Source organism: Heliangelus exortis, chromosome 17 (genome assembly GCF_036169615.1).
Source record: "Heliangelus exortis chromosome 17, bHelExo1.hap1, whole genome shotgun sequence".
NCBI classification, from domain to species: Eukaryota; Metazoa; Chordata; class Aves; order Apodiformes; family Trochilidae; genus Heliangelus; species Heliangelus exortis.
Genome location: NC_092438.1, coordinates 5,188,586 through 5,212,244, shown reverse-complemented (window position 1 = coordinate 5,212,244; position 23,659 = coordinate 5,188,586). Strand labels below are relative to the sequence as shown.

The window sequence follows — 23,659 nt, the reverse complement described above, 5'->3', positions numbered from 1 at the left end:
AATATTCACTGCACTAATAATTTCTCTGCTTACCCTGGAAGGTCTTCAAGAAAGAACAAAAATAACCAGCTTGTGGTTCTAGCACTGGCAGGAAGAATTTAATTTTACCTCTTCACACAAATACTCAACTATTTCTCATCCAATGTTGTGTAAATATATCCCAAGGTTAAAGACAAGGAGAGCTTGCTAAATGTATCAAGCTTGCTATTATAGTACAAGAATTTAACTTTATTTTCATGTACAGTTTCAGAATATATAGAACACATAAAATAGTGTATTATAAAGGCATATCAGGTAGACAGAATATCCTAAAATATGTTTGTCCTGTTAAAACTATTTGAAACCGTTTTGGCATTTGGTTTTTTGTGTGCACAGCATTCCCATCTCTTCTGTTTTATGGGGCATCATGCATGTGCTGCTGGTTGTACACCCTAGTGTGTGAGCTTTTCACTTTTAAGTAAAGGGAGAGTCTTTTACTGTGAAATTAAGTTGTGTGATCATCTACCTCTTCCTTTTATATATTTCCTCTCTATATTGCATGAGCATTATCAATGCAAGAAACTGAAGAAGCATCTCTTCAAGTCAGTGGCACAACAGCTTAACTTACAATTTTACAGAACTATATTCTAGATATAAAATAGTTTTAATCCATAGCTGCCTAAGAATCTTCCTTATTATTTCCTGCTTGAATAAAACTAGCAAAATGTCTAGCTAATTGTCTACTCTCAACCTTCAACCTTCATCTGCTTAAGACAAATTCTGCTTGCTAGCAAAATTCAGGCTTTGAATCCAAAATGTATTCAGCAAACTGCAGAAACACTTTTTTAAAAAGTAGGGTAATCATTCTTGAAATTCAGAGCATTCCCACTAAAAAAAAAAGTGACAAAATACTAGCGTCACTAGAGTAGTGAGAACGCATTTTGCTCCAACTGATTGTGGTTTTTACTATTATTATTACTTTTAATGTGTTGTCCTGGTAACAGCTCTAATTTCTTTAGAGTCTTGTTGGGCTTTCTTTGCTCACAAAAGTTGTACATGCATAAGCATTTTGGGATGTTCAAGGAATGGACATGGAACTATATCTCTGATGACTCAGTTTGGAGACAGGTCCTATACAGTTATTCCCCTGAAAAAATGAGTCAGACCATCACCTGATGTATAATCCAGTAACTATGGACTTCAGTAGAGCTACAATACTTTTTAAATTTGTTCTACATTCATTATAAAACCTCATTCAGAACCTATTTACTTCTCTGTTGCTAGTGTACTGGGCCATCTGTAGTGAACAGACTGAAATGACTGAAATGAACACATGGTTAGTGCTTTTGCAAAGTCCAATCTGTATTTAAGCATCAAAGCTGTGACTAACCAGGAAAAGCCACTTCATTCACCCTCCACACTGATAACCCAACTCCAAAAACTGGCATCAGCCAAAGCCATTATTAAACTGCTGAGCTGTTAAGCCTGGTATTACATTACAGATTTATCTCACAAAATTATTGAAAAATAAAAATCACCAAGTCATTTTATCTTGAAAAAATATCCTGGAATTCATAAGCGTAGTAATTGCACTCTGATTTATTTAGTTAGGAGTGTTTAGTTTAAGAACAATCCACAAAGGAAATCAGAATGGGTTTTTTTTAAAGGCCAATTTCCTAATGGACAGACTCAAGGAATACTTTTTAAAATTATATATATTAGCCAGGAAATCACTATATAATAAAAAGTCCTGTGTAATAAACATGTTGAGTTTGGCTGCACAACCCTAAATTTGGCATTACTTGAACTCTTAATTTTCTCAGAAATGTGCAGATGTCAGCAAGGTAATTCTTTTTTTCCCTTTTATTCCTGCAGGGAAGTGCTGCAGTTTCTGACTGCTCAGGCTATACCGGTCCCAAGTTGTGCAGTGAATTTGCAGGTAAATTTTCCCACCAAAGGCTCTGTATGCTTAAATGTGAAAGACAGTCAAAGGAATCGTTTGCTGGAGTACAAAAAGGAGTTGTTTACTTTTGCAAAGCAAGTGGTTTTAATAAAAACTTGATGACACTTACTGCACATTATAAATAGCAGAACACTGGTCCTCTGCCAGAACAGACACACCAAGTGCAGCTTTGGGCTTTTATAATAGTTCGCTTTTTCACTGTGAGCTAAGCCTCATTTTTTACTCCTCCTATATTTATCCCATCCCAAAGGGATACATCTGCTCCAGGAATACAATTAGCACATTGCTTACAAATCAGTTTGCATAGTTCAGTAACAAACTTTTAATGTCTAGTAAAGGGAAAACCACTCATGATGATGAAATATGTAAAAGAAACAACTTGGCTCTGTCCTGTTCAGCCCCCTGACCTGTAGGCGACTGCATTCCATTAAACCTGCCATTTTTTCTATTCTGTTTTGTATCAAGAACACAGTACATTTTTAGAGAAACAACACCTTTACTACAAAACCACGAAAATGATTATATACAAAATGGTTACTGGAATTTGGTTTTGTACTGTAGTGACAGAAATAACTAGCTGCTGACATTTATTTACGCTTCCTTAATACTAGGTACATAGCACCACTGATCAGAGTAAAGGCAAATGCAATCCAGGCTAAGACAAAGGAATAGCCATATTGGCCTTCAGAAACTTCAAAGCTATATTCCATGCTCTTGTGTAGTTCTTCATGCCTATCTGTATAAATGGAAGCTGCAATCATAACACACAGACCTGGAGAAGGAAGAAAATAATAAACTTCAGTATCTTGAAATATTATCAATATGCATAACAACTAATTACCACTGTCTGTCTTCTGTCAGCTGCTTCCACTAATGTAGTTTTTGCAGCGACTCATTTTCCATTCCCCTACTAAACTGGGAGCATTTCAGGACACAGTTTCTTCAACATTGCTTAAATCTGAAGCACTATGGTGCATTTGTGAAATTTGCAGTGAACACAAAATTATTCTATCATCTGGACAACCTTAAAACTAACAAAAAATTAAGGCTGTACCTGCCTGTAATAATTATAGATTTATTTAATTTGTACAAGCAGCTCAGAATTTCATATTCTTTCCCTTCAAAGTTTAAATTACTTTATTCTGGGCAGAGATGTCATCCATGCATTAATTGCCTAAATAGTAAAGAATGGAGCAGTTCATTGTTCAAACAAATACAAAGGATAAACTGACCTCAAAAGCCCCAGATTTCTCATGCAGCTCATTCTTTTTGAAACCCTCTCCCCCTTCCCTTTCCTACTTCCATGTAAACATCATTCAAGTCAGAAGTGTTGAAAAACCACTCACACGACAGGAGCTGGATGATAGAGGTTAACACAAATCTTTCTCCTTGCTTTAGACGGAAGAGTTGAAGAATGAAAACCAGAAATGCCACGCAACAGAAAATAGTAGATAGGATCATGGCAGCCTGAACAGCCTGAATTGATTGATATTCTGCAAAAATAAAAGTGTCCTTGATTAAAAATAGTTTCTTCTGCAATGTGTAGAGGGGCAGAGCTTTGTTCTGTAAGCAGAGTTCAGCAGGTAACTCTATGTACCTGCTTTGTGTAACTTTCCTGTGATACCCTGCCAAGCTAAGCTACAGCACCTCCCCTCCAGCATAGCAAGACTGCAGGTAGTAGGTCTGTGAGCAGCAGGCATTACCTGAGCTACTCATAATCTAGCTGGGTACCTAATTTCAATGAAGACATAATAATACAGACATCAAATGCAAATTCTTTAAATTCCTGTTAGCTTAGATCTGGCTGTGCATTATGGATCATCTCACTGTGGCATAGATATGCTCTAAACCAACTGGATGACAGGAAAGGAAAGTAACTTTATGGATATATGACTCTCCAAAGCAACTACCTCTTCAATATACATAAAGTAGGGTTGGGTTTGGTTGTTTAATATACATAATATACTTAATATTGTTTAATATACATAAAGTTGGTTTTGGGTTTGGGTTGGTTTTTTTTTTTGGGGGGGGGGGGATGTTAGGCTGTGCTAAGTAAGTTCTCTTTCTTAAAACTTCAGCTCGTTTTCTGACTTTCTTGCACTTTTTTTCCCATCCTTGTACACAGCCACTAGTCTTAGATTCTTCTTCAGAAGTTAAAAGTTCAGTTCTGAGGCAAATTCTATCACTTCGTCCACGCTTTCAGATCACTTCACTAGTTTTACCTGCTCTATTTTTTTAAGAATGCTTTAGCACTTGCTTTGTGTGTTCACTCTCTTGCATTGGGCTTTCAAGTGCAGCTGACAGTTCCCTTTTTTCCTCTTAAAAAAGCTGTTGGAACAGTCTGCTTTTCCAAAATGGAAAGCCAGTGTTAAAAGTATTTTAGAAGAACTGAGTAGTTACAGCATGCAGATTTTTGAACAAATACAACATTGCCCCTGTGAATTTCACAATGACTTTACCAGATCTCTTGCTAAAGGAACTCAGATACATGCATGGAGAGATACCTCTGAATTGATCAGTAATAGCTATGCAGACACTATTATTTGTGAAACACATTCTCCAGACGTCTGTAGAAAAATTTTCTCCTACCCACCAGGCCTGAAAAATAAAAGCAAAGAGTTAATATAGGAGAAAACAAACAAACTCCACAGCTGTCCAAGTGTCTCTTGATCATATTCATCATCTGGGATGATTTTCTGTTCAGTTGGTAATTAACCACTCTAACAAAATTTGAGATCTATTTGCATTTTGGGATAAAGAGTATAGTATTATTCACATGTCATTTTCATTTTCATTTTACACTTGTGGAAAAGGAAGGAAAGGGAAAAGATGGCAATCGTGAACACCCTTGAGCACAAGGGATTTTCCTCTGTTCAGGAAGATATTTTGGATAGTCAGTGATTGCTTAGTCCTTAAGATATCTACACACAATCTGCTTTGTTCATCTAGACCCTGCTGGGGCTGCACAACTCTTTAAAGGCACAGCTTTTTTATTTCAGGGGAAACAGCAGGGTACACATCAATGAAACAGAAATCCTTTATGAGTTTGTGAGTTCCTGACACTGAACTGAACTCATTCCAAGTTAATGTGCTGTGCTGTCAATGTGCACATGCACATTGTGGCATTTGAGTGGAAGTGGCTAGCAAAAATTTAAGATCCTCCTGTGGTATTTCTGTTTTGATTTGTTAATATTAATACAAAATACTACTACAGCAACTGAATAGATTTTTATGACAACCGGGGGAAATGCTGCAAGCACTCCACACAAGTGGAATTTCCTCAGGAAACCCATTCCCATTCTGACAGCTAACCAGGCCTTTGTTTTGACTGGAGTTGAAAAAATATGATTTTTAAATATGACTCCTGGTAGCATCTGCTACTTAAATAGACATACAAGAAACCTCACAGCTTATTGTGCAGCTTTGCAAACAAAACTGAAAAAAGCTATAATGTATCATGATAGTAGGCATATATGTAGTAGTAACACTTTTTTAAGAAAAAGCATGACTTTTTCAAGGTACCATTCATTTAGATTTTGCAGTCCAAGTTCAATATATTATTTTTCAGCTCTGAGTGCTACATAATTCTTTCAATTATTTTCATTACTACAAAAGGTCTTTGAAGATGATAAAATCTAACAGGTGTTTACACAGGTTAAGCTTGCTCAAAAGTGGCCTGTGAGACAAAGCAGAGTGCATCGAGCCTTATTTGTATAATAATTTGATCTGGATGGAGCAGATCTGAACTAAGAATCCATGGCCTAACTTTCTAAATATTCAAAGGAGTAGGGTAAGACAGCATGCTTTAGTGTTCAATTCATTACCTACTTCAATGGAACAAATCAACTGGCTGACAGACAGATAAAATCTGAGTTTGTACAATTTTGCAATAAAAAGTTGTGGGTAACAGATTGTTTCACTTGGAGCACAGTCTTGGAAAAAGCTGTGGGATTCAACCCAGCTTCACTGAGTACAGTAGAATATTTTCAGCAGACAGTTTTTTCTAATCCTAAAAGCCTGTGCACACACTGAACCTATTAGAGAAAGACAGAAAGACAGACTCCAAGGCACAGTTAAGAGTACCAATCAGGATAGTGGGCAGTTTTAGAAAGGAATATTTAATTAAGAGCTAGATGTAAATAATGGAAGGTAAATTCTTTCTGGTCAAAAAAAGGAATTTTTTAAAAGAGTGCAACATAAATTATTCTAAACCTTTTTGCTGAAACTGCTTAGCTGAATGGAAACAGATAAATTCACGGGTCTCTTTCATAATTTAATTTGGCATCTTAGACAACTCCCTCTGAGGCAAAGCATATCTTGACTAAAATGATCCCCACACACTAATCATGAGCTCTTTACTACATGCGCTTGATACAAAAGGACACTATCCCCTCCCCTTTCCCTCCTATAGCTGGACCAAATCACATTCCTCTACCCTGCAAGCTTGCAAATGTACTTCCTGGCCAAGTATCTCACAGGGGAGATTAGCTGCATGTGGGCTTATAACATTTGTATGGCATGTTACTTGTACAGTCTTAGTCATGTACTCCAGCAATCTGTCAAGGCAGTTTTTGTCACAAAAAGATATAAGGAGACCAGTGTCCCCAACAAAGTTACATGCTTTCAATAAGCAACTCAAAGACAAAAATTTTGATGAAGCAAAGAAACACTTGTGTGTTTGAGAGAAAAAGATAAGACACTTACATTGTCAATAGTTGAGATGAACAGCAGTGCTGCTGAGGTTATGTGAAACACGATAATGAAAGCCAGAAGAATCAACATCCTTGATCTGTGGATGCTTCAGTCTGAGATAAATCTGTTTTTAAAAAGAGCATACATGAACAGTCTTGAAAAGCTTTCAACTAATCAACATGTCATCACGTTATTTCACTGTGGCCTTGAGTAGTCAAGGTCAGTGTGAGTGTATTTCAGAGCGCAGTGTTAGTCAGGAATATGCAGTTGGAGTCCATGGAACACACTCTTTCACCAGATAAAAGATTTCACTTAATCAGACCTCACATCAGCATAACTGCTTTCTGTTTGCTATACGTGACACGTAACTAGCATCACTGGCACTACAATGAATCACAATTTGAAATGAAGCCAAGGGGTGCATTTTGCAACCTGCCAGTCTCATGGTTGCAGTGAGTAAACACACAGACAAGTTACTTTCTGTGGGCTCTTACAGCCAGGATATAAAACACACCTTCATTTTGACTTATAGAGAAGTACTTTTCAGATTACAGCCTCATTTGCATGTGAGGCTAGAATTTCCACTAGCTAAAGTAAGGTCTCGTTACAATCAGGCTTTCAAAGTAGAAAGAAACACATATTTCAAAAGGATGTTTGTAGAACAAAATTAAGTGCATCAAGAACTACCTTCTAGATTTGGTAACAACCATGTTGTACCTTAGGTCTCACACAGGTTGTCCTTTGTTCATATAGTTACAAGTTTTATTGATTGAGGTATGACTTAAGGCTAACATTTTCTGCAGTATAATGGTCTTACTGGTAGGGTTGAATAAACCCGTTAGTCATGTAATAATCCAGTTAGTTATGCTCAGTCATTAAATACTCTCTAGTCTACCTATGAACTTCATACCTTAGGTAATCCATTTACTACCATGTTATATCTCAAATGAAAAAAAAAATATCATATGTACAAAGGAATAACAAACTTTATTTGCTGGAATCCCCAGGAAATATGTAGGTACATAGAAAATAGGTTAGGGAAAACTACTGTTATTAATACATAGAAATGTACAATTGTCAAGTAAATTTATTTTCTTCTTTTTGTGAAAAAATGCTTGCCAATTAATATATGCTATATTCTATAAGGAATCTGCAGTCTTGCAGATATTGCCATTGCATTTAATATGCACCATGCTGAAGCACTGTCTGCATGTTATCAGTTGTTGGTACATTAACCCATGTTTCCCCACTTTGCTTTGGACTTCTCTTATGTCATATCACCCCATTCAGATAACACAGCGAATATCCAGAGGAATAGGCAGTTAAGGGCTTTTTTAAGACTTCCTTGATTTTTTTCATGTCTAACCCTCTCTCCCCTACTGCCATTTTCTAGAACCACGAACCACATAGAGAATTTACCAAATAAAAGGACTATGTTGACAGCATTTTTAAAAAAGTTCCACTGCCATTTTCATCAGGCCAAAACACAACTGCTCTGCAAAACTTAAACAAAACGGTAACAGATGGCATATGAACATAGTGAATAGAAACTAGAAATTCCAGACTAATCCTCTATGTGTACACCACAGCAGAGCATTTCACTACACTGCAGCGTTAAAACCACCACAAAGCCAAACAGTATTAAAGTGCTTTTGAGAAAATGAACATTGATCGGATAACCTTATATCTAACTGGATATAAATTCCACATCTAACTGGAATGACTCCATGGGAAAGCATTAAGTCAAATCCTAAAATAAGGAAAGAAGCTACTCAGGATTTTATTCCTTCCTATTTCCCGCTGTTAAAACTTTGTCTTCTCAGCCACAACAAAGAAGTGCTGATCTCCTCCAAAGAGCCAATACTGCTGTATGACTCAAGATTCTCTGCATCTTCTTCTGCTTCTAGAAATGTAATTGACAGCTCTCTACTGAGCCTTTCTTGAATGAAAGGAAGGACGAAGGAAAGGAAGATATTTTGTGGTTTTGTATAATGCCACATCAAAATATTTTCATTGTAAAATGTACCAGCATTCACACAGCATTCTCTGGTCTTGTGGTTAAGTTTTTTTCTGAGTTTCATTTGTTGCACAGATGGTATCTAAGGAGATAATAACACAACAGTCATCAGCCATATAAGGAAAGAGAATCAAATTGTACTCAGTATTATTTTAAGAATAACAGTACAATTTCATCTTATTAGACGAACCATCATAAAGTAAGAGAGACAAAAAAATGTAAGCTAATTAAAACCAATCTTGCAAAATCAAGACTTGTCAGCACAGAAAAATCCACTTAATCTTCAATCAAATGAATGTTTTTGGTTTACTGCTTTAAGCCATAAGCAGACTTTCAAACAGGATGGATAAACATGTATGGGTGATGAGGAGAAGACATTTTATGTTTTACCCAGATAAAGCCAAGACTGAATGAGAGCTTTTTGGTTTGTCTTTACAAAGAAATAAGGGACAGTAAGAACAGTTTGATATTTCTGTTCTGAAGAACCTTCATAATGGCCATTTTTGATACTTCCTCCTGACTTGCTGGCAATGGCTCCATTCATCAGCTGCTACAACGTCTGTGCACACAGTGCTACAACCATACACAGACAGAGGAACTGTGACAGAAAGGAAGGAGACAGACTAATTCTAAGTAATTACTACCAGGAAAAGACAGCAACTATTACCCTATCTGTCATGCCTTAGCAAGGGTCCCAGAAGTGCATCTGTGGGCTTGCCTAGCAACTTTCTCTTCCTGTGAAGACCAAGGCAGTCTCTGGTTCATCACAGCCTGTGCAAGTAGTAACGAGAGGAGAGAGGTCTTCCAGCTAGGCTTGATGTGATCTGTGCACAGGAAGAAAAGAGCAGCTCCCTTCTTCTAAGATGCTGCCAGCAACAATGCAGAAGCTCCTATATTCATCTCAAGGCAGAAATTCTGGACTTAATCTTCCCGGGGGCACCAGTCCTTCTAATGCTAGAATTTGAAGATTATTTTGGAGACTCAAGATCCTTCCAATATCTCAGCAAGCTCTTCTTTCCATGATCCCCTGAGGACAGCCTGCCTGGGTATCTGTCATCAGGCAGCTCATTTCCTCTCTCCATAAGCATGGGCAGGACTCAAGTTATTTCTTCTCACAGAGAGTTGCTATTTGCAATAATGTTCAAAATTCTTACTTTATTTTTTTATTTATTTATTACTTCTTTTTATTTATTACTAACCAAACATTTTGGTAACATCCTATTCTGCATAATAGCTGTAGTACTCTTTTTTTTATTCAACATTAACTGTTTCTCAAGGTCTCCCTTCAGGCTCACAATTAGTCCTGATTCTTTTAGCAGCAGCTGAAATCCCTGCTGAAGCTTGCCACATCAACAGCATGCCACCTGGCACTGGCTTTGCCTCACTCTTTCAAAATGGAGGGTACCTGCAAGAACAAGCAAGCTAGCACTACTGCTTAGCCTAACTATTCTGAACTAATTCTGCATAATAGAACAACCAGCAATTAAAATCCTATGGTACCCCACACTTCATTTATGCATGAAAAACTATTGCTTTTAAGGCACTGTTAATAAGAACAGAAAATATATTTTAAAATCACCTACATTTATGACCGTAGTACCTTGTATTATTGCACTGTACAGCAATCTGCAAACAACTATACTAAGATGCACAGAAATTATCAGATTCTTCAAGTAAAACTTTGGCATCAATGTGTAATGTGATAGGGGATTCCATTGTATTCTTTTTGCTCTTTTGCATTTTTATTATCACTGCTAATAAATGCAGCTATGAAAAGTTTTCTTGCTCTTGCTGAACCATTGTTCAGTTCTTCTGTTTCAGTCTCCTGATGATAGGTAAGCGTATTTGTGTTTTGGGGAGAGTCACATTTTGCTTTCTATCATTTGAAGGAACATACACTATGTAAATGCACTGCCTTTAGGCAAGGACGAAGACTGAGATGATGCAAGATACTGTTCATCATTCCCCAAAGTGGTTTGTATTCTTTTAGTATTTTTTACACACACACAAAAAGCTTTTTTGGACACACTATAGTCTTTCAATAGACACAATGGAGCCACTCTTCTCAGAAGTACATGATGAAAAAGACCAGAGGCAACAATCACAAGTTACAACAAGGAATATTCCAATTGTGAAAAATATATTAATTATATTCAATGAGCATGATTAAGCACTGGAACAGGGCCCAAGAGGCTGTGGGATCTCCATTCTTGGACATCTTTATACCTTGGCTGAAGCAAGGGCCAGAGCATCCTCAACTAATTCCCTCCTTGGAGCAGGAATCTGGACTGAGGACCTCCAGAGGACCCTCCTAGCTCTGCTCTCTTGTCAACCTGTAGCTATTTCAGGAAACTTCCTGCACTAATCTCCAGCAAAGCCCTGGCAAAACATAAAATTTGACTTAGCTCATCACATGTGACGTTAAAAACAGATTTTAGAGCTACAGAAAGAATTACACTGGATGTCAACCCTAATTCTTCAATTGCAAGCCTCACCATTAATACCACTGTACAAAGTCAGTTGTAAGGCAGAATGTGTAGGTACTGAATCCAGGACCTACAGAACACATCCAGATTTCCTGTCTGCTGTTAAGTTGCAGGACACTTACACAAAACACACTGAAAACAGAAAGCCAGGTATAATAACAACAAAGAGTCTTACAATTAGTGCAGAAGAACTATTTCTGATTAATACTCCAATGCTATCATACTTTGCACAGGGAGGATAAATGCAGCAGTCATACTTACCTTTAATACTTTCAGTAATACAGACTATTGGAAGCAGGAATTTACACTTTGGTTATGAGACCGTGATGTACTTTACAAGAAGTGGCTGAGAAGAGCCTCTGTGATAACCTTCTAGACATGCAGAGGCAAGATTAGAAAGTATGACAACCAAAGAACTGCACAGTTAAAAGAAGTATCTAGTCCAGGGTTCCCAACATTTCTGTACTGCAGTCAGCAAACATGTTACACAACTGGATTGCCTCCCTATGTCAAATTACACACACCCACCCTCAAAGAAGCCTCAGTTTATCTTTAAGATAAAGTTTATCTTTAATGTCCAGCAGTACAAAGAAAACATGTCTATTTGATTTTTTCTGCTATTTAGTGCTATAAGCAGGCAAAAAGGAAAACTCTTGTCTTTGACAGTTGTTAGCAGAAGGTTTATCTCTACTTTCCAGGCCAGATGTCATCTCCACAGCCCATGATTTTCTTCCCATGCAGTTCATTTCTGCTGCCAGGCTATTTCTCATGTTTGTGCATACTTGATTATTGCAACCAGAGGAACATGTACACAGTACAGTATGTTTATCCTCTGCTCATTTGCATTCAGAAGGATAAAGCTTATCCTACAACATTGGCTGCTGCCCTCACTTCCCAAGATCGAAGTCATTTTTTTCTATTATCTTCATCTCAGTCCATGTATGAAGAAAATCTCAACAAGGACAAGGTGTATACTGCTAGAAACACAGTAAAAACATTGCAAACAGTTCCTGCTCTGGACAGACCCAGGCTGAAAGTGTGCAGACTGCTCCTCACCCACATTTGGTCTGCTGGAGAGACACACCCAAAAGAAGGCGTAGAGGATCCTGCTCAACAAGTTACCTTAACTGCAGCTTTCTGCACTGAGATTTTTATTGCAACTAGAACAGCAGGTCTTTGGGCTGTCCATAAGGATTTGATTCAGCTGAACTTTCTTGAGGTCACTGGTAGAAGTCTGAATAAAAGCAAGCTGTCTTAACTATCAATTCTTCTACCCCTCAGTGCTATAATTAAGTCTGCATATGTCAAGATAGAATAAAAAAGCTTGTATACTGGTGGCATGAGAAGTCTGTCATCTTGTGATGCATCATAAGATGTTTGGATTTACATGATAATCACTTCATTTTGCTCAGCACGCTTGTGCCACATCTCATGGTGCCTCATGACAGAGAACCCAGGGGTTGGCTTATGTTTTGCCTGTACCGTTGTCTCTAAAATTGCATAAAATTCCAGAAAACAAAGTGATACTGCTAACTTCTTTTTTTTTTTTTTTAATCTAACTGTACATGAAGGGTTTGTTTTTCTTGTGTGATTCTCAGAACTGGAACAAAAAATGAAGTAAATTCAGGCAGCAGCTTCTTCCAAACTAGCAAAAGCCTTGAGGATTTCGACAATCATGTTGTAACTAAATATCAAACAACATAAAGGAGAAGAACATCAGGAAATTTAACACCAAGGGAATAATTACACCAGTTGAAACAACTTGCTCCCATTTCATTATTCCTTCTGCCTGAGTTAATTTAGTAGTTGTGAACACCAGTATTACAAGATGTAATTTACTGAGTGATATTCCTTAAAATGAGGCAGAAAATATCCTGACTCTTACACTGCCTTTCTACACTTTTCCCTTTTAGTGTTCTCCGAGCTATGGCTCTGACCCTATTCACAGTCTTTGGTGTCTATGCATTAATCCATCATTAGAATAATATCCATTGGATTACTTGTCTGTCATTTTTTGTTGCTGCAGGGTTAACCTGGCCACATGCCCAAGCTGCAAGGCTGTCCTGATATATGTGCCCAGCTCTGTCCTCGGTGTCTCTGTGCACACACCCCTTGTCACTAGCTGTGACACATTGGGATCATTCTATTGGGAAAGGAGAAGACTGGAAAGAATAAGCACACCCTTGTACCTTTCTGCCTTTCTTATTTTTTCTTGTATCATCAATGCATACTGGAAAATAAAGTACAATTAAAGCAATCTAGTTCTATTTTAGATTATGACATGGGAGCCTTACTTTAAGAAACCAGCACTCAAAAAGGACAGGAGGGATAACCTTTCAGCTGACATTGCACAGAGACTTATAAACTCCATGCAAAGTTTTTTCTTCCTAAAAAATGTATTGACAGTCCCCTGGTGTATGAAGTGAGATGCTAGTGTTCAAGCTTACAGATGTACTACACAGAAAACAAATTTTCCCTTTTATTAAGGTCTTATTTTCAAGTGTAACGCAGCAATTAAACACATAGGCCTACCAACAAACATGGAAATCACTGTATTTGTGCTCACACATTCTCTGTTTTCAGGAAACTGACCAGATTGTGGAACTGGACCCCAGATGACCTATTCTTCATGTTCAGGTATAGATCCAAATTCTGACCTGTTTTCATGCTCAGGTATTACAGAGCTAACAGGCAATACAGAAACAATATGTTCTCTTTCAACCAGTGATTTCTTTAGCCAGCTTGTACACCCTTGAGAAGTACTGGTTGATTCTGACCAGACCCCTACAATATTGAACAGGAACCCAGAAATGAATTGCAAAATAGAATTAACAGTATACACAGCAAACAGCCTCTTACCCATTTTTTTCCTGGTACGAAGCTAAGCATGAAAAAAATTGTATACTCTTCATTAAGTAATATTTCAAGCCCCTGCTTGACAGCAGGCTTGGAATCAAGATGACTAAGTGTCCCTTCAGCCCCCTTCAGCACAGACACAATCAGCTCTTTTTCCTTACAAGCAACCAGTTAATTGAGTTCCCATTCAAGCACGTAGCTTTGTGCTACCCATTTCATGTGGTAGGAAGAGAGTTTCTCACTTACACTTCCAGTTGCTTTTCAAAGTCCTTCATCACAAAGCAAGGAAATCAGAAGGAAATGAAACAATGGTGCCTGCATACAAGCACTGTGTGAAGGCAAAAAGAAGTCAATACAGCAAAAATTAATTAACGGTATTTACTAGAGCCTTATTTGAATTACATTTATGCCTTTATAACACAGCTGCAGGAAATGACAGTATGATCATTCTGCCAGACCTAGATCTGTTGGTGCCCTTGCTAAGCCTCAGCAAACTCCAGCATGATTAAAGCAGTTTGCTTGATGTATTTTGATAGTGAAATACAGGGGCTTGGAGACAAACTGGCAAGATATGGTATGACCTAGTTTTTATCCAGCTTCTTTCAGAAACTCTTGCCCTGCAACCAAAGCTCTGAGGTCTGCTTTTTATGTGCACCGAGATTAATGTGCATCTACAGCTTAATGAAGCTTTTTGTTTCTATGGCAGTTGGGTGTTAGTCCATCCTATTGGCACTGCCTGAACAAAAGTAAACTTAAAATGAATCAGCTCAGGTTCTTGGCCCATCTATTGCATGTGTCAGAGGATACTGAAGCATCCTTTCACCAACACTACTCTTAGCTCCTCCTCAGGTATTCTACCTAGTTACAAGAAGTAGAACAGACTGTGCTTATAGGTAGGCCTGACAGATCTTCCCTGGACTTCCTCCATTCCTTTTCACCCTGTCCTCCTCATTAGATCTCCATTATTAAGCCAGAACTCCAAGGTCTGGGAAATTATAGCCCTGCTACCCCATACCTTTCCAAACAAAATTGAGAAAAAAAATTCAGCAAAAATGCAAAATGCCAGTTTTGAGGACTAAGGCCTAAAGAAGCTGATGTTTCTAATTCCTTAGAAATGCTTTTAATAAAGTTTTGACCTAGGGATGTCAGCATTGCTGCTACTTCTGTAACACTGTTTGTGTCATTTATTTTAAAAGCGAGATTGGACTGGGTTTAGACTTGCCCAGCCACTCCTTTCACTATGGCCCAGCTGTCTGCACTGCAGAGGGAACTCACCCTGCCATGAAGCCTTTGTTGCACACTGAGCAAAAGAAAACAGGCAGGACCTATGGCAAAACACAACCACAATGCCCTGTTGCAGGGTGGGGAAGTGGCACTTACAGGGAAATTGAGCCATCTTCTTACCTGAAAATCCTAAAGAACAGCCTCAAGCTTAAAAGATTCAAGATAAGTGTATTCAAATACTCCAGCAAAACCTGGAAGAGAAGTGTAACAGCCACTATATGCTGAGAAAGACAGTTTAGCAGGTACAGAAGCCAGTTACCTATACCAACAGACCCTTTATTACAGACATATTTGAATAATCATCTTTAAGCTTTCATCCTTTCAAAACCGCTCCTTGTCCTAGTTTGGGCCACAATAGAGCAAATTTTCTGTCTTGTAATTTTGCTTTCAGCAGTCTTTGGTAAGTAGCTGAAAGACAATGTTTGTCTTTAGAAGTAAACTTTTATATATCCTTCTTTTCCAGTAAAGCATCTTTCTGGTAAGAGCACTTTTATGGTAGGTAATATTCATCACACATTTAACCTGTTCTGCCTCTGCTTTTAAATCCCAACACAACCCAGAGTGGTGTAAGGTAAGCTGCCTCATTACTAAGTAACTATTGAAAGAGTTACAGTTCCCCTCTAATTTCCTCCACAGTCACTGTGCCCTCCACTGTGTCTGCCCTTCCCCCTTGAGTTCATACTGAGTCACATGCCTTTGGAAAAATAACAAAACCTGGTCTTTACCCAAAGATACCCCATGGAAGCAATCTGTTCAAGAGAGTAGTTCTCAAATGGCACATATTACTCGAGAAGATTCAGCACTAATTTGAAAGAAGGAACTGCTTGTGTACTGTGGCTTCGGTTTTCTTACAAAACACGAATGTACTCTCTCAGCTTTCACAGATGCATCTGCAAAACATGATACACGATGTTTGTAACTCCGAGTATGTATATGTAGAGCTTAATTGTACAATTATAAACTAAAAAAAAAAAAGTACACATAATTTCAGGCGTTCAATGCATCCTTTTTGTTCACCCTGTTTGCACTAAGTTGTGTGCCAGATACCACTTCAGTATAACAAAGCTGTGGTATACATTAAAACTTTCTTAACAATCAAGCTGGTCTAAAGGTACTAAAAGCTTGTTTTCCTAAGCAAAACAAGACAAGAACTTCTCGTTCTGACTTGCTCATTTCCAAAGATGAAGACAGACTAGGGATCTACTAGCTTGCAGGTCAAGACAAAAACATTGAAGCAAGAACTACTTAACCTAAAGATTAAAATAAATGGCTATAAATCAGGTGTGAGCACATTTAGGATGGAAATTATAACCCTTAGAGCTGTACAGTTCTGGAACTACCTTACAACATCATCACAGCAGGGTAAGAAAAGACAGTTCTGTCTCCACAAAAAAACAGAGGTTATGTGATCTGGTGATCGTGCTAGCAGGGGAGCAGACCCACTTCACCTGAGAGGTACCTCCAGTTCTGCACTCCTGTGAAGGTTATCCCAACAATTTTTTTGAGGTCTGCATGTTTTGCAACATGCCTTTGAATGATACCCATGTCCTTGGCACTCTGTTGAATTCTCTTGTCTTTCAAAGGCTTCAGGTAATGCTGGAATCAAAGCTGACTTGATCTGGACAGTGGAGTAACACCAGTACCACTGACTGACAACACACAACCAGCTTTAAGGAAGAATTTGTTTCTGAGGTACTAAAACTAGAAAGAGCGAGCAAGACCTGTCCTGTCTCCCTTGCCTGAAGGCAACCTCAAACACTCCCAACACTAAGGAGCAGTGGTCAGGAACACCAGAGCTCTCTGCAGCCCACTGACACAGCCTTGACTCTGGCCAGGGAAATCAGACACCCGCTTCAGAGAGCTGGTGCAGTGGCACAGGGTGTACCAATGAGCTATTCAAGCTATGAGAAGCCTCCTGGAAACCTGATTCTGAAGCAAATAGCTGCACTGAGGTGTGGCCTGGCCTCACCCCTGCTCAGTCACTGCGTGGCCACGTTTTGGTGTCGAGGTTGTTCCCGTTCAGTATCTTGTCAGGGCAGGGTGGGACAGACCAATTATAATACTGGACCTTTTCATCAGTTTGAGAGATTAAATGTGTCCTCAGTTTGCTTCAATGAAAAGAAAAAAAAAAAAAACCCACACACCTGCAACATTAACTTTAGACATTAATATAGTTCTAAGTGTAAATCTCAGCCCCTGTGCTCTACTGACTACAGACTGCTGCTTATTCAGAGATTATGCCAGATATGACAGAACAGCTCGAGTGATTTATGTTGTTCCAACAAACAAACTAACCAACAAAGGCAGAAAAGGTCTGTCTTTCCAGATTGAATCAATGTGTTTAATTCAGTAGAAACGAAAGCTGATATTGCTTTAACTTTGGCAGATCCCAAAGAAATTAAATGCATTACATTCATTGTTGTAAAATTTTCAAACTGCTTGTTTTGATTTGGCTTTGACTAGCACTGTATTGAGAAATTTTGGTTGTTTCAGAATTTACACATCATCTATCAAGAGTGTGAAAACACATCTCTAATGACAGTACAACACTTGGCAATAATACAAAAAAAGCAAATTTTTTCCACAACTACTATTTTGTTACATAGCAATACTGTAAGATGGATCCAGTCCATATGATTGGATTTAATACTCAGCCTACCATCAGGATGTCATTTTTACATTCTGATTTGTAATTGGTGCAGTTAAAATAAGATTTAAAAGTTGCCATGTGAACTTGATCAGATCAGATAGAAGGATTTCTAACATTTGTTTTGTTGGACAGCTGAGTGCCCTGTTTGCACTGCTCTGCACTCTGTTGCTGTATGGAAACCAAGCCCAGTCACCTCCTGCCACTACCTGTGACACCTTGGCTCTGCCACAAGGCTCCACTTAACCAGGCTGGCTGTCCTACAGTGCTCAGGTCAATGCAGAGCTACATTTCTTCACACTGGCCACAGTGCCAGGTAAAGACCCTGACAAGCAAGTTGGCAGTTGATAAAATTGGCAGTCTCAGCCTGCTCTCTTCAACTTTACATTAGACTCTTCTTGCAGTCTCTATATTGTGGTTTGCTTTTGCATTTGAATTAGGGGGCTTGTTTTGTTTCTTCTGTGGATTGAGAACCATAAGCCTTGCAGACCATCAGCACATGCAACTCAGCATGGATATCTGGGGGCTTCAGAAGGTCACTCTCTGCCTGGAAGGTGGCCATAATTTTGATGCATTTCAGGACACTTAACACCACACCTGATGGAGCATTCATACTGCCCACCTAGTCTGTCTGCAGCCTGTGCAATTCCAAACACAGAGTAATGTTGAAGAATCACTGAGGCAAACTATAAATATATATCCTATAGCCATCTCTCTAAGGGTTGTTTGAGTCAGTTCACTTTCTGCCTCACCTACAGACTCCTGTGAACATCTCTCTACACAGCCAGAGGGTTGTATTTTAAGGTCACACCCAAATTATGAGGCTTCACTTGGCATGCACATACCATCATTAAACCTGCCCATGAAACTTCATAGGCAAAATAAAAAAGCATAATTACATTTTCCCTGTTCAGTGAAGAAAAAATAATTCCTTTGATGGATGAATTCAGACCATCAGGCTTTCTTTTGAATCCCACCCAGCAAGATCTATTTTCTAAAAATTAAGACACTTCTCTTCCTGATGAAGTTATGAGCATCACGTGACATATTAAGAAATATTTTATAAAACCATCTTCTCTCTAAAACAGTAAAGCTTTCAACAAACATAGCAAAGACTGAGACCTCACCACAAAGATCACTCGTTTGCTTTGAGCATTCAAAAAACAAACCCTAACAAACACTGAACAGCTCCATGAATGGCATTCCTTAGTGCTCTGTTTCCCCTGCTTTCCCTCTGAGACCAATGTGATTTCAATAAAAGCTGTGCATTCCTTTCTACTTTCACATTTGGCTGTGCTGAAGAACTGCATGGATTTTGTATAAAGTGTTTAGCACACTTCAGAGTAAATCTCTTTCTTATTAGTTCCTGTACAACACAGTGCCTCATTCTGATGGGTCTCCTTCCAACAGGAATGGGTCAGTAGGACCTGGAAAGTACATCTTCTCCCAGCTGGCAATATACAAGATCTCGTCCCCAGAGACCATCTTATCTCTTTAATTAAACACATTCTTGTACTGATTTATGCGGTGGTGTCACGTCTTACATGATGCTCAAGATACAAATAGAATGTGAATGTAAGAAGACAACCAAAATGCACAAACTACTGGGATGAAAGGGAAGAGTTTCCTTGTGCTGTCATCCATCTTGTTTTTAAATGGACAGAGAAAGCACATTACAAAAGAAGGAGACTACAACTAATATGCTTAGCAAAAGTGAAGAAAGATCTTGCTCCTTTAAATATCCATATGGTATTCTAACATTCTAAAAATTCTTCTAATCATTGTAGGAATGCTAAACCTCAGATGGGAAATGACCTTGAGACAAGACAGTAAAAGAAAAGGGATGCAAATGGAAGGAAGAGGAAGACTGAAGACAACATGAAGCGAGAGATGCTAATAAACTAATGAGTGAAGAGTTCATTAACTCAAAGTGGGGGTAAGATGAAGGTAGAGATGCTAATTTCTTTTAAACAATGTTAGCCAGAAACAATAACTATAGCATGTAAGAACTGAGACAGAACCCTTGTCAAAGTGAATCACCTTGCAATAGCCTTCAATCCTGATCTCCTCAGTCTGTTTAACAACTTCCTTTATTAACAAGGCTTTATATCATGTTAATACAAGAATTAAACACACTGTTTTTTCCTCACTGGCATAATCAACACTGTTTGGGTGCTTACGATAGAAGTCTTTCCAGAGACCACAAATAAAGAACACACCACCAGTAGTATCTTGTCTACTGATGGTACGTTGTTGTATTTTCAATTAGATTAAGAGATCATCTTCCTTTCCAGATGATCTTACTAACAAGAAACTGACCACCTCCTAAGACTTTTAGTGCTATCACTGCATTTCACCTTGAGTTAATGTTGATGTCTATCCGCAGGATAATTCCTGATTTCCTGGCTGAGCAGTTGACCTGGTAAGACTGATAAAATCTGTACACGTTTAATCAGCAGGGAGGATGAATCTTCCCCCAGGTATCCCAGTGGTCTAAACTACAACTTTATTCTACAAGTTCACAAAGGGATTTTTTTCTTTCAGTGTCTGTGAAGCAAAGGTCAGGTTTTTATTTCTTACACTGAGTAAACTCACATTAGCTTCTTGTGAATGTTTCCATGCCTACTTTGATTCTACCTGCTGTGGTAAGTACCTATACCCCAGCTACTTTTTTTAAAGGATATTAGCCAACCATAGATGCTTATTTCCAAAGTTTCTAAAGAAAACTCTAAGCAACTCTACTGTGTATTTCACAGCTATTCAGCGGGTTTCCTCATAGCCCTCTACCAAATCAGAAGATAGTTCTGTGGTGTGCAATTATTACTGCAATTATTACTGAGAATTCACATATTATTCTGAGGTGCTGGGAAAAAAACCTTTCTGCACCATATGAACAAAGTATTTCTGCCAAGAAATTAAGGGAGGGACAGAACCACAGGCTTCTTGGTAGCCATGTTCTCTGAACAGGAGCAAGCCCTGGGTATGCCTCTTAAGGAACAGCGGGGCACAATTCTTCCCAGAGATGTCCAAACAAGGACCTGATCTCTAAAATTCAATACTCAGTATTGAAGTAACCCATCTTACCAAAAGCTGCCTGTCTGGTATTTGGCACATAACCTTCTGAGTATAAGCTGGACATCACATGTAGAAGACAAACACCATTAAGAAAGACAAAGTGGCTTACTAAAACTGTAGTTTGACTCAAGTGGAAAAACGTTTAACCTAAAATCTGTGCAGCGTGACATATAAGTGTATTTCCTTCCACTAGGGGGGGTCAGCTGCCAAAAACAATTCAGCATTATTGTGGCACACGTAAACTCCACTTAACTAAAACTTAACTTTAAAAAAAAAAAAAAAAAAAAAAAAAAAAAAAAAAGAAGCTACCATGTGGAGACAACGAGCTTTCTGCTGGTTTGGCCCTGCCTGCCTCGGACTCTCTTTGAGAGCCCAGCTCTCCCGCCCTGTCCCGCTCTCCCGATGCCGAGCGCAGTGCCCGGGGCGAGGGAGCGGGGCGGCGGCTGCTGCCCCGGAGCGAGCCCGCCAGCAGCGAGCCAGACCTTGCCGAAGTGAAGTTTGTTTTGTAGCAAGTAAAACCCCGGATTTTTATTACACACAGCCCCCCCTTCCCCCCTTCCCTTTTTCTTGTTTTGTTTTTTGCACTTTGGGCCTCCCCTCGCTGGCAGACCCCCTTCCTCCTCCCCCCCCAACTCCTCCGCGGCGGCCCCGAGCCCGGCCCCCACCCCGCTCACTCCCGGCCCCCCGCCCGTCCCAAGCTACTCACAGGAGCGGGGCCGGACAGACTCCGCGGGCTGCGACCGTCTGGCGGCGGTGGCGGCAGCTGCCTCCCGCCCGCCCTCCTGCAGAAATGATGTCAGAAAAGAACGGGGTGTGGAAAGAAAATAATTTTCAAAAGTGCCCCTCCGCCGCCTGCGAAGGCAGAGGAGCGTGTGTGTGCGAGCGTGCGTGCGCGGAGAAGGAGGGAGGGAGGGATAGGGCGAGCACGGGAGAAACTTTTCCCCGCCCGTTTCCCCTCGGGGCGGGCGGGCATCCATGAGCGCCGCCGCCCGGCCCTCCCCGGGGGCCATCGGTCCCTGCGCCCAGGGCTGGTCCCGTGAGCGCTGGGTTGCGGCTCCTGGGCACGGAGGGCTGAGCCCCGTCCATACGGGATGCCCCAGACGGCCTCCTGTCCCGCTCCCCGGGCGGCCCTCGGTCTCGGCTGAGGCGGGAGCGGGCCTCGCGCTGGCCCTGTCAGGAGTGACCGCTCCGTGCCCGGCGGCGAAGCGTATGAGGCGGAGGGGGCTCCTCCCGCTTCAGCACAGCCTTCCCAGAGAGCCGCCAAAGTGCCCCTCAGCCGTCTGGCAGCCTCCTGTCACCGAGGCGGCGGAGCGAGGGCTTTCCCGGGGAGGACAGGGGGAAGCCCCCCACGGAAGCCGTCTGTGGAGAAGGGAGCCTCGGTTCCCAGCGTAGGGACTTTGTCACGGCACTGCAGGATTGGAGAGGCCCGGCGGAAGGACGGCGGCCGCCTGTGCCGGGAGGGCAGGGGGTGGTTGAGGAAAAAGGCGCCATTTCGAGCCAGCGGTGCAGCCCGCCGCCCTCCTGCCGCCGGGTGACAGCGCCCGCCGCGGGCGACAGCGCGCCTGTCCGCGGCGGGGCTCGACGGCCTCCAGGAGAGCGATGGGTTCCTCCGCTCCCGGTGGGCCGGTGTGAAGGGCCCCGGGCCCCGGCAGCGCCGCTGAGGGACGAGTTCGGGACCGCCTCGAGCAGAGCCATGTTCAGGCAGAGCCTCCCCGGCGGGGAGCGTCGCGCCGCCGGGAAGCGGCTCACGGGAGTCTTTTTCGTCAAGGAGAAAAACTTGCGTGTGGAAAGCTGAGGAAATATATGTTCATAAAAGCCATCTGGGGGCAGCTCAGGTGAGCCCCAGGAGTAACTGATCGCACTTCACTAATCTCTCTCCTGAAGAGATTCACTAACTACCATAGCTGCTAGCAAAGGTCAGGAATAAGCTGTGTCCATTTTCTGCTTGGTTTCTTCAAAATAAATGGCAAAAGAGATAAAATAATGACCATTGCCAACTGTTTGATACTGCTTACTCCCACCTGCAAACAGAATGAAAACTATAATTCAGCTTTTTCACTGCCTTGGAGGTTTTAGTGTTGGTACAGCCTCTGCTTGCTCAGAGGGCCGAAAGGTCTCACCCGCTGTGCAGGATTGGTGCTTATCCTGCGTAATGTTGTGAGGAAAGCTGGCTGTCCTGGGGTGAATATCAGGCTGGTTTACATTTCCTTTTCTCTTACCTTTCGTTACAGTTCTGCAGAAGTTAGTGTTAACATTTGGTTTGAGTGTTTCCTAAAAAATCAACTAGACCGTGACTCTGGATTCAGACCATGAGTGCAAGTTTAGGGACAGTGTTTCCTAATCCCAGAGGTTACCTGTTCTGTGGGAACTCTAGTGAATTCCTGCAACATCATCACTATTCCTAAAATCTTCACACAGATAGCAACTATTACGTTTAGCAAAATGTGTTGGTTACTACTCAAAAACTAGTAGCATGACCTTACTTCTTTGCACCTTCATTTGCTCTGAAGTGCAGCATTAGGGCCCACATACAGCTGTTAGGAATCTCATGTTGCTGAAAAGTGAAATTACAGACACACTGTGAAAGAGTTGCTTTAGCAATTCCACAGTCTAAGCAATTTCACCAAACACTACAAGCAATTCAGCCACAGTAAATGGCT

At 40.5% G+C, this 23,659-nt stretch overlaps 1 protein-coding gene across 7 annotated transcripts; it reads right to left on the bottom strand.

Annotated features, from left to right (window-relative positions):
• Positions 1–207: 207 nt before the first annotated feature.
• On the bottom strand, positions 208–22,805 carry EMP2 (epithelial membrane protein 2). Of its 7 annotated transcripts, XM_071761211.1 has the most exons (8): positions 21,706–21,923; positions 16,003–16,167; positions 15,398–15,468; positions 14,240–14,321; positions 6,647–6,758; positions 4,447–4,540; positions 3,289–3,435; positions 208–2,714 (listed from the first exon to the last, which is right to left on the bottom strand). In XM_071761211.1, exons 5-8 carry the CDS (start codon positions 6,722–6,724, stop codon positions 2,530–2,532), a joined length of 504 nt encoding a protein of 167 aa, XP_071617312.1. In that variant the 5' UTR covers positions 6,725–6,758; positions 14,240–14,321; positions 15,398–15,468; positions 16,003–16,167; positions 21,706–21,923; the 3' UTR covers positions 208–2,529. The 7 variants fall into 7 exon arrangements, with proteins under 7 accessions (XP_071617312.1, XP_071617314.1, XP_071617313.1 ...); XM_071761213.1 differs by lacking the exon at positions 14,240–14,321; XM_071761212.1 differs by lacking the exon at positions 16,003–16,167.
• Between the last annotated feature and the right edge of the window lie 854 nt (positions 22,806–23,659).

Coding starts and splice junctions, on each gene's coding strand:
- EMP2 (XM_071761208.1), bottom strand. CDS start 22,009: ATGGCCCCCGGGGAGGGCCGGGCGGCGGCGCTCATGGATGCCCGCCCG. Junction 16,168..21,705: donor GTCTGTCCGGCCCCGCTCCT/GTGAGTAGCTTG, acceptor CATGTTTTGCAG/ATGCATCTGTGAAAGCTGAG. Junction 15,469..16,063: donor TTAGTGCTGAATCTTCTCGA/GTAATATGTGCC, acceptor CTTCTCTTCCAG/GTTTTGCTGGAGTATTTGAA.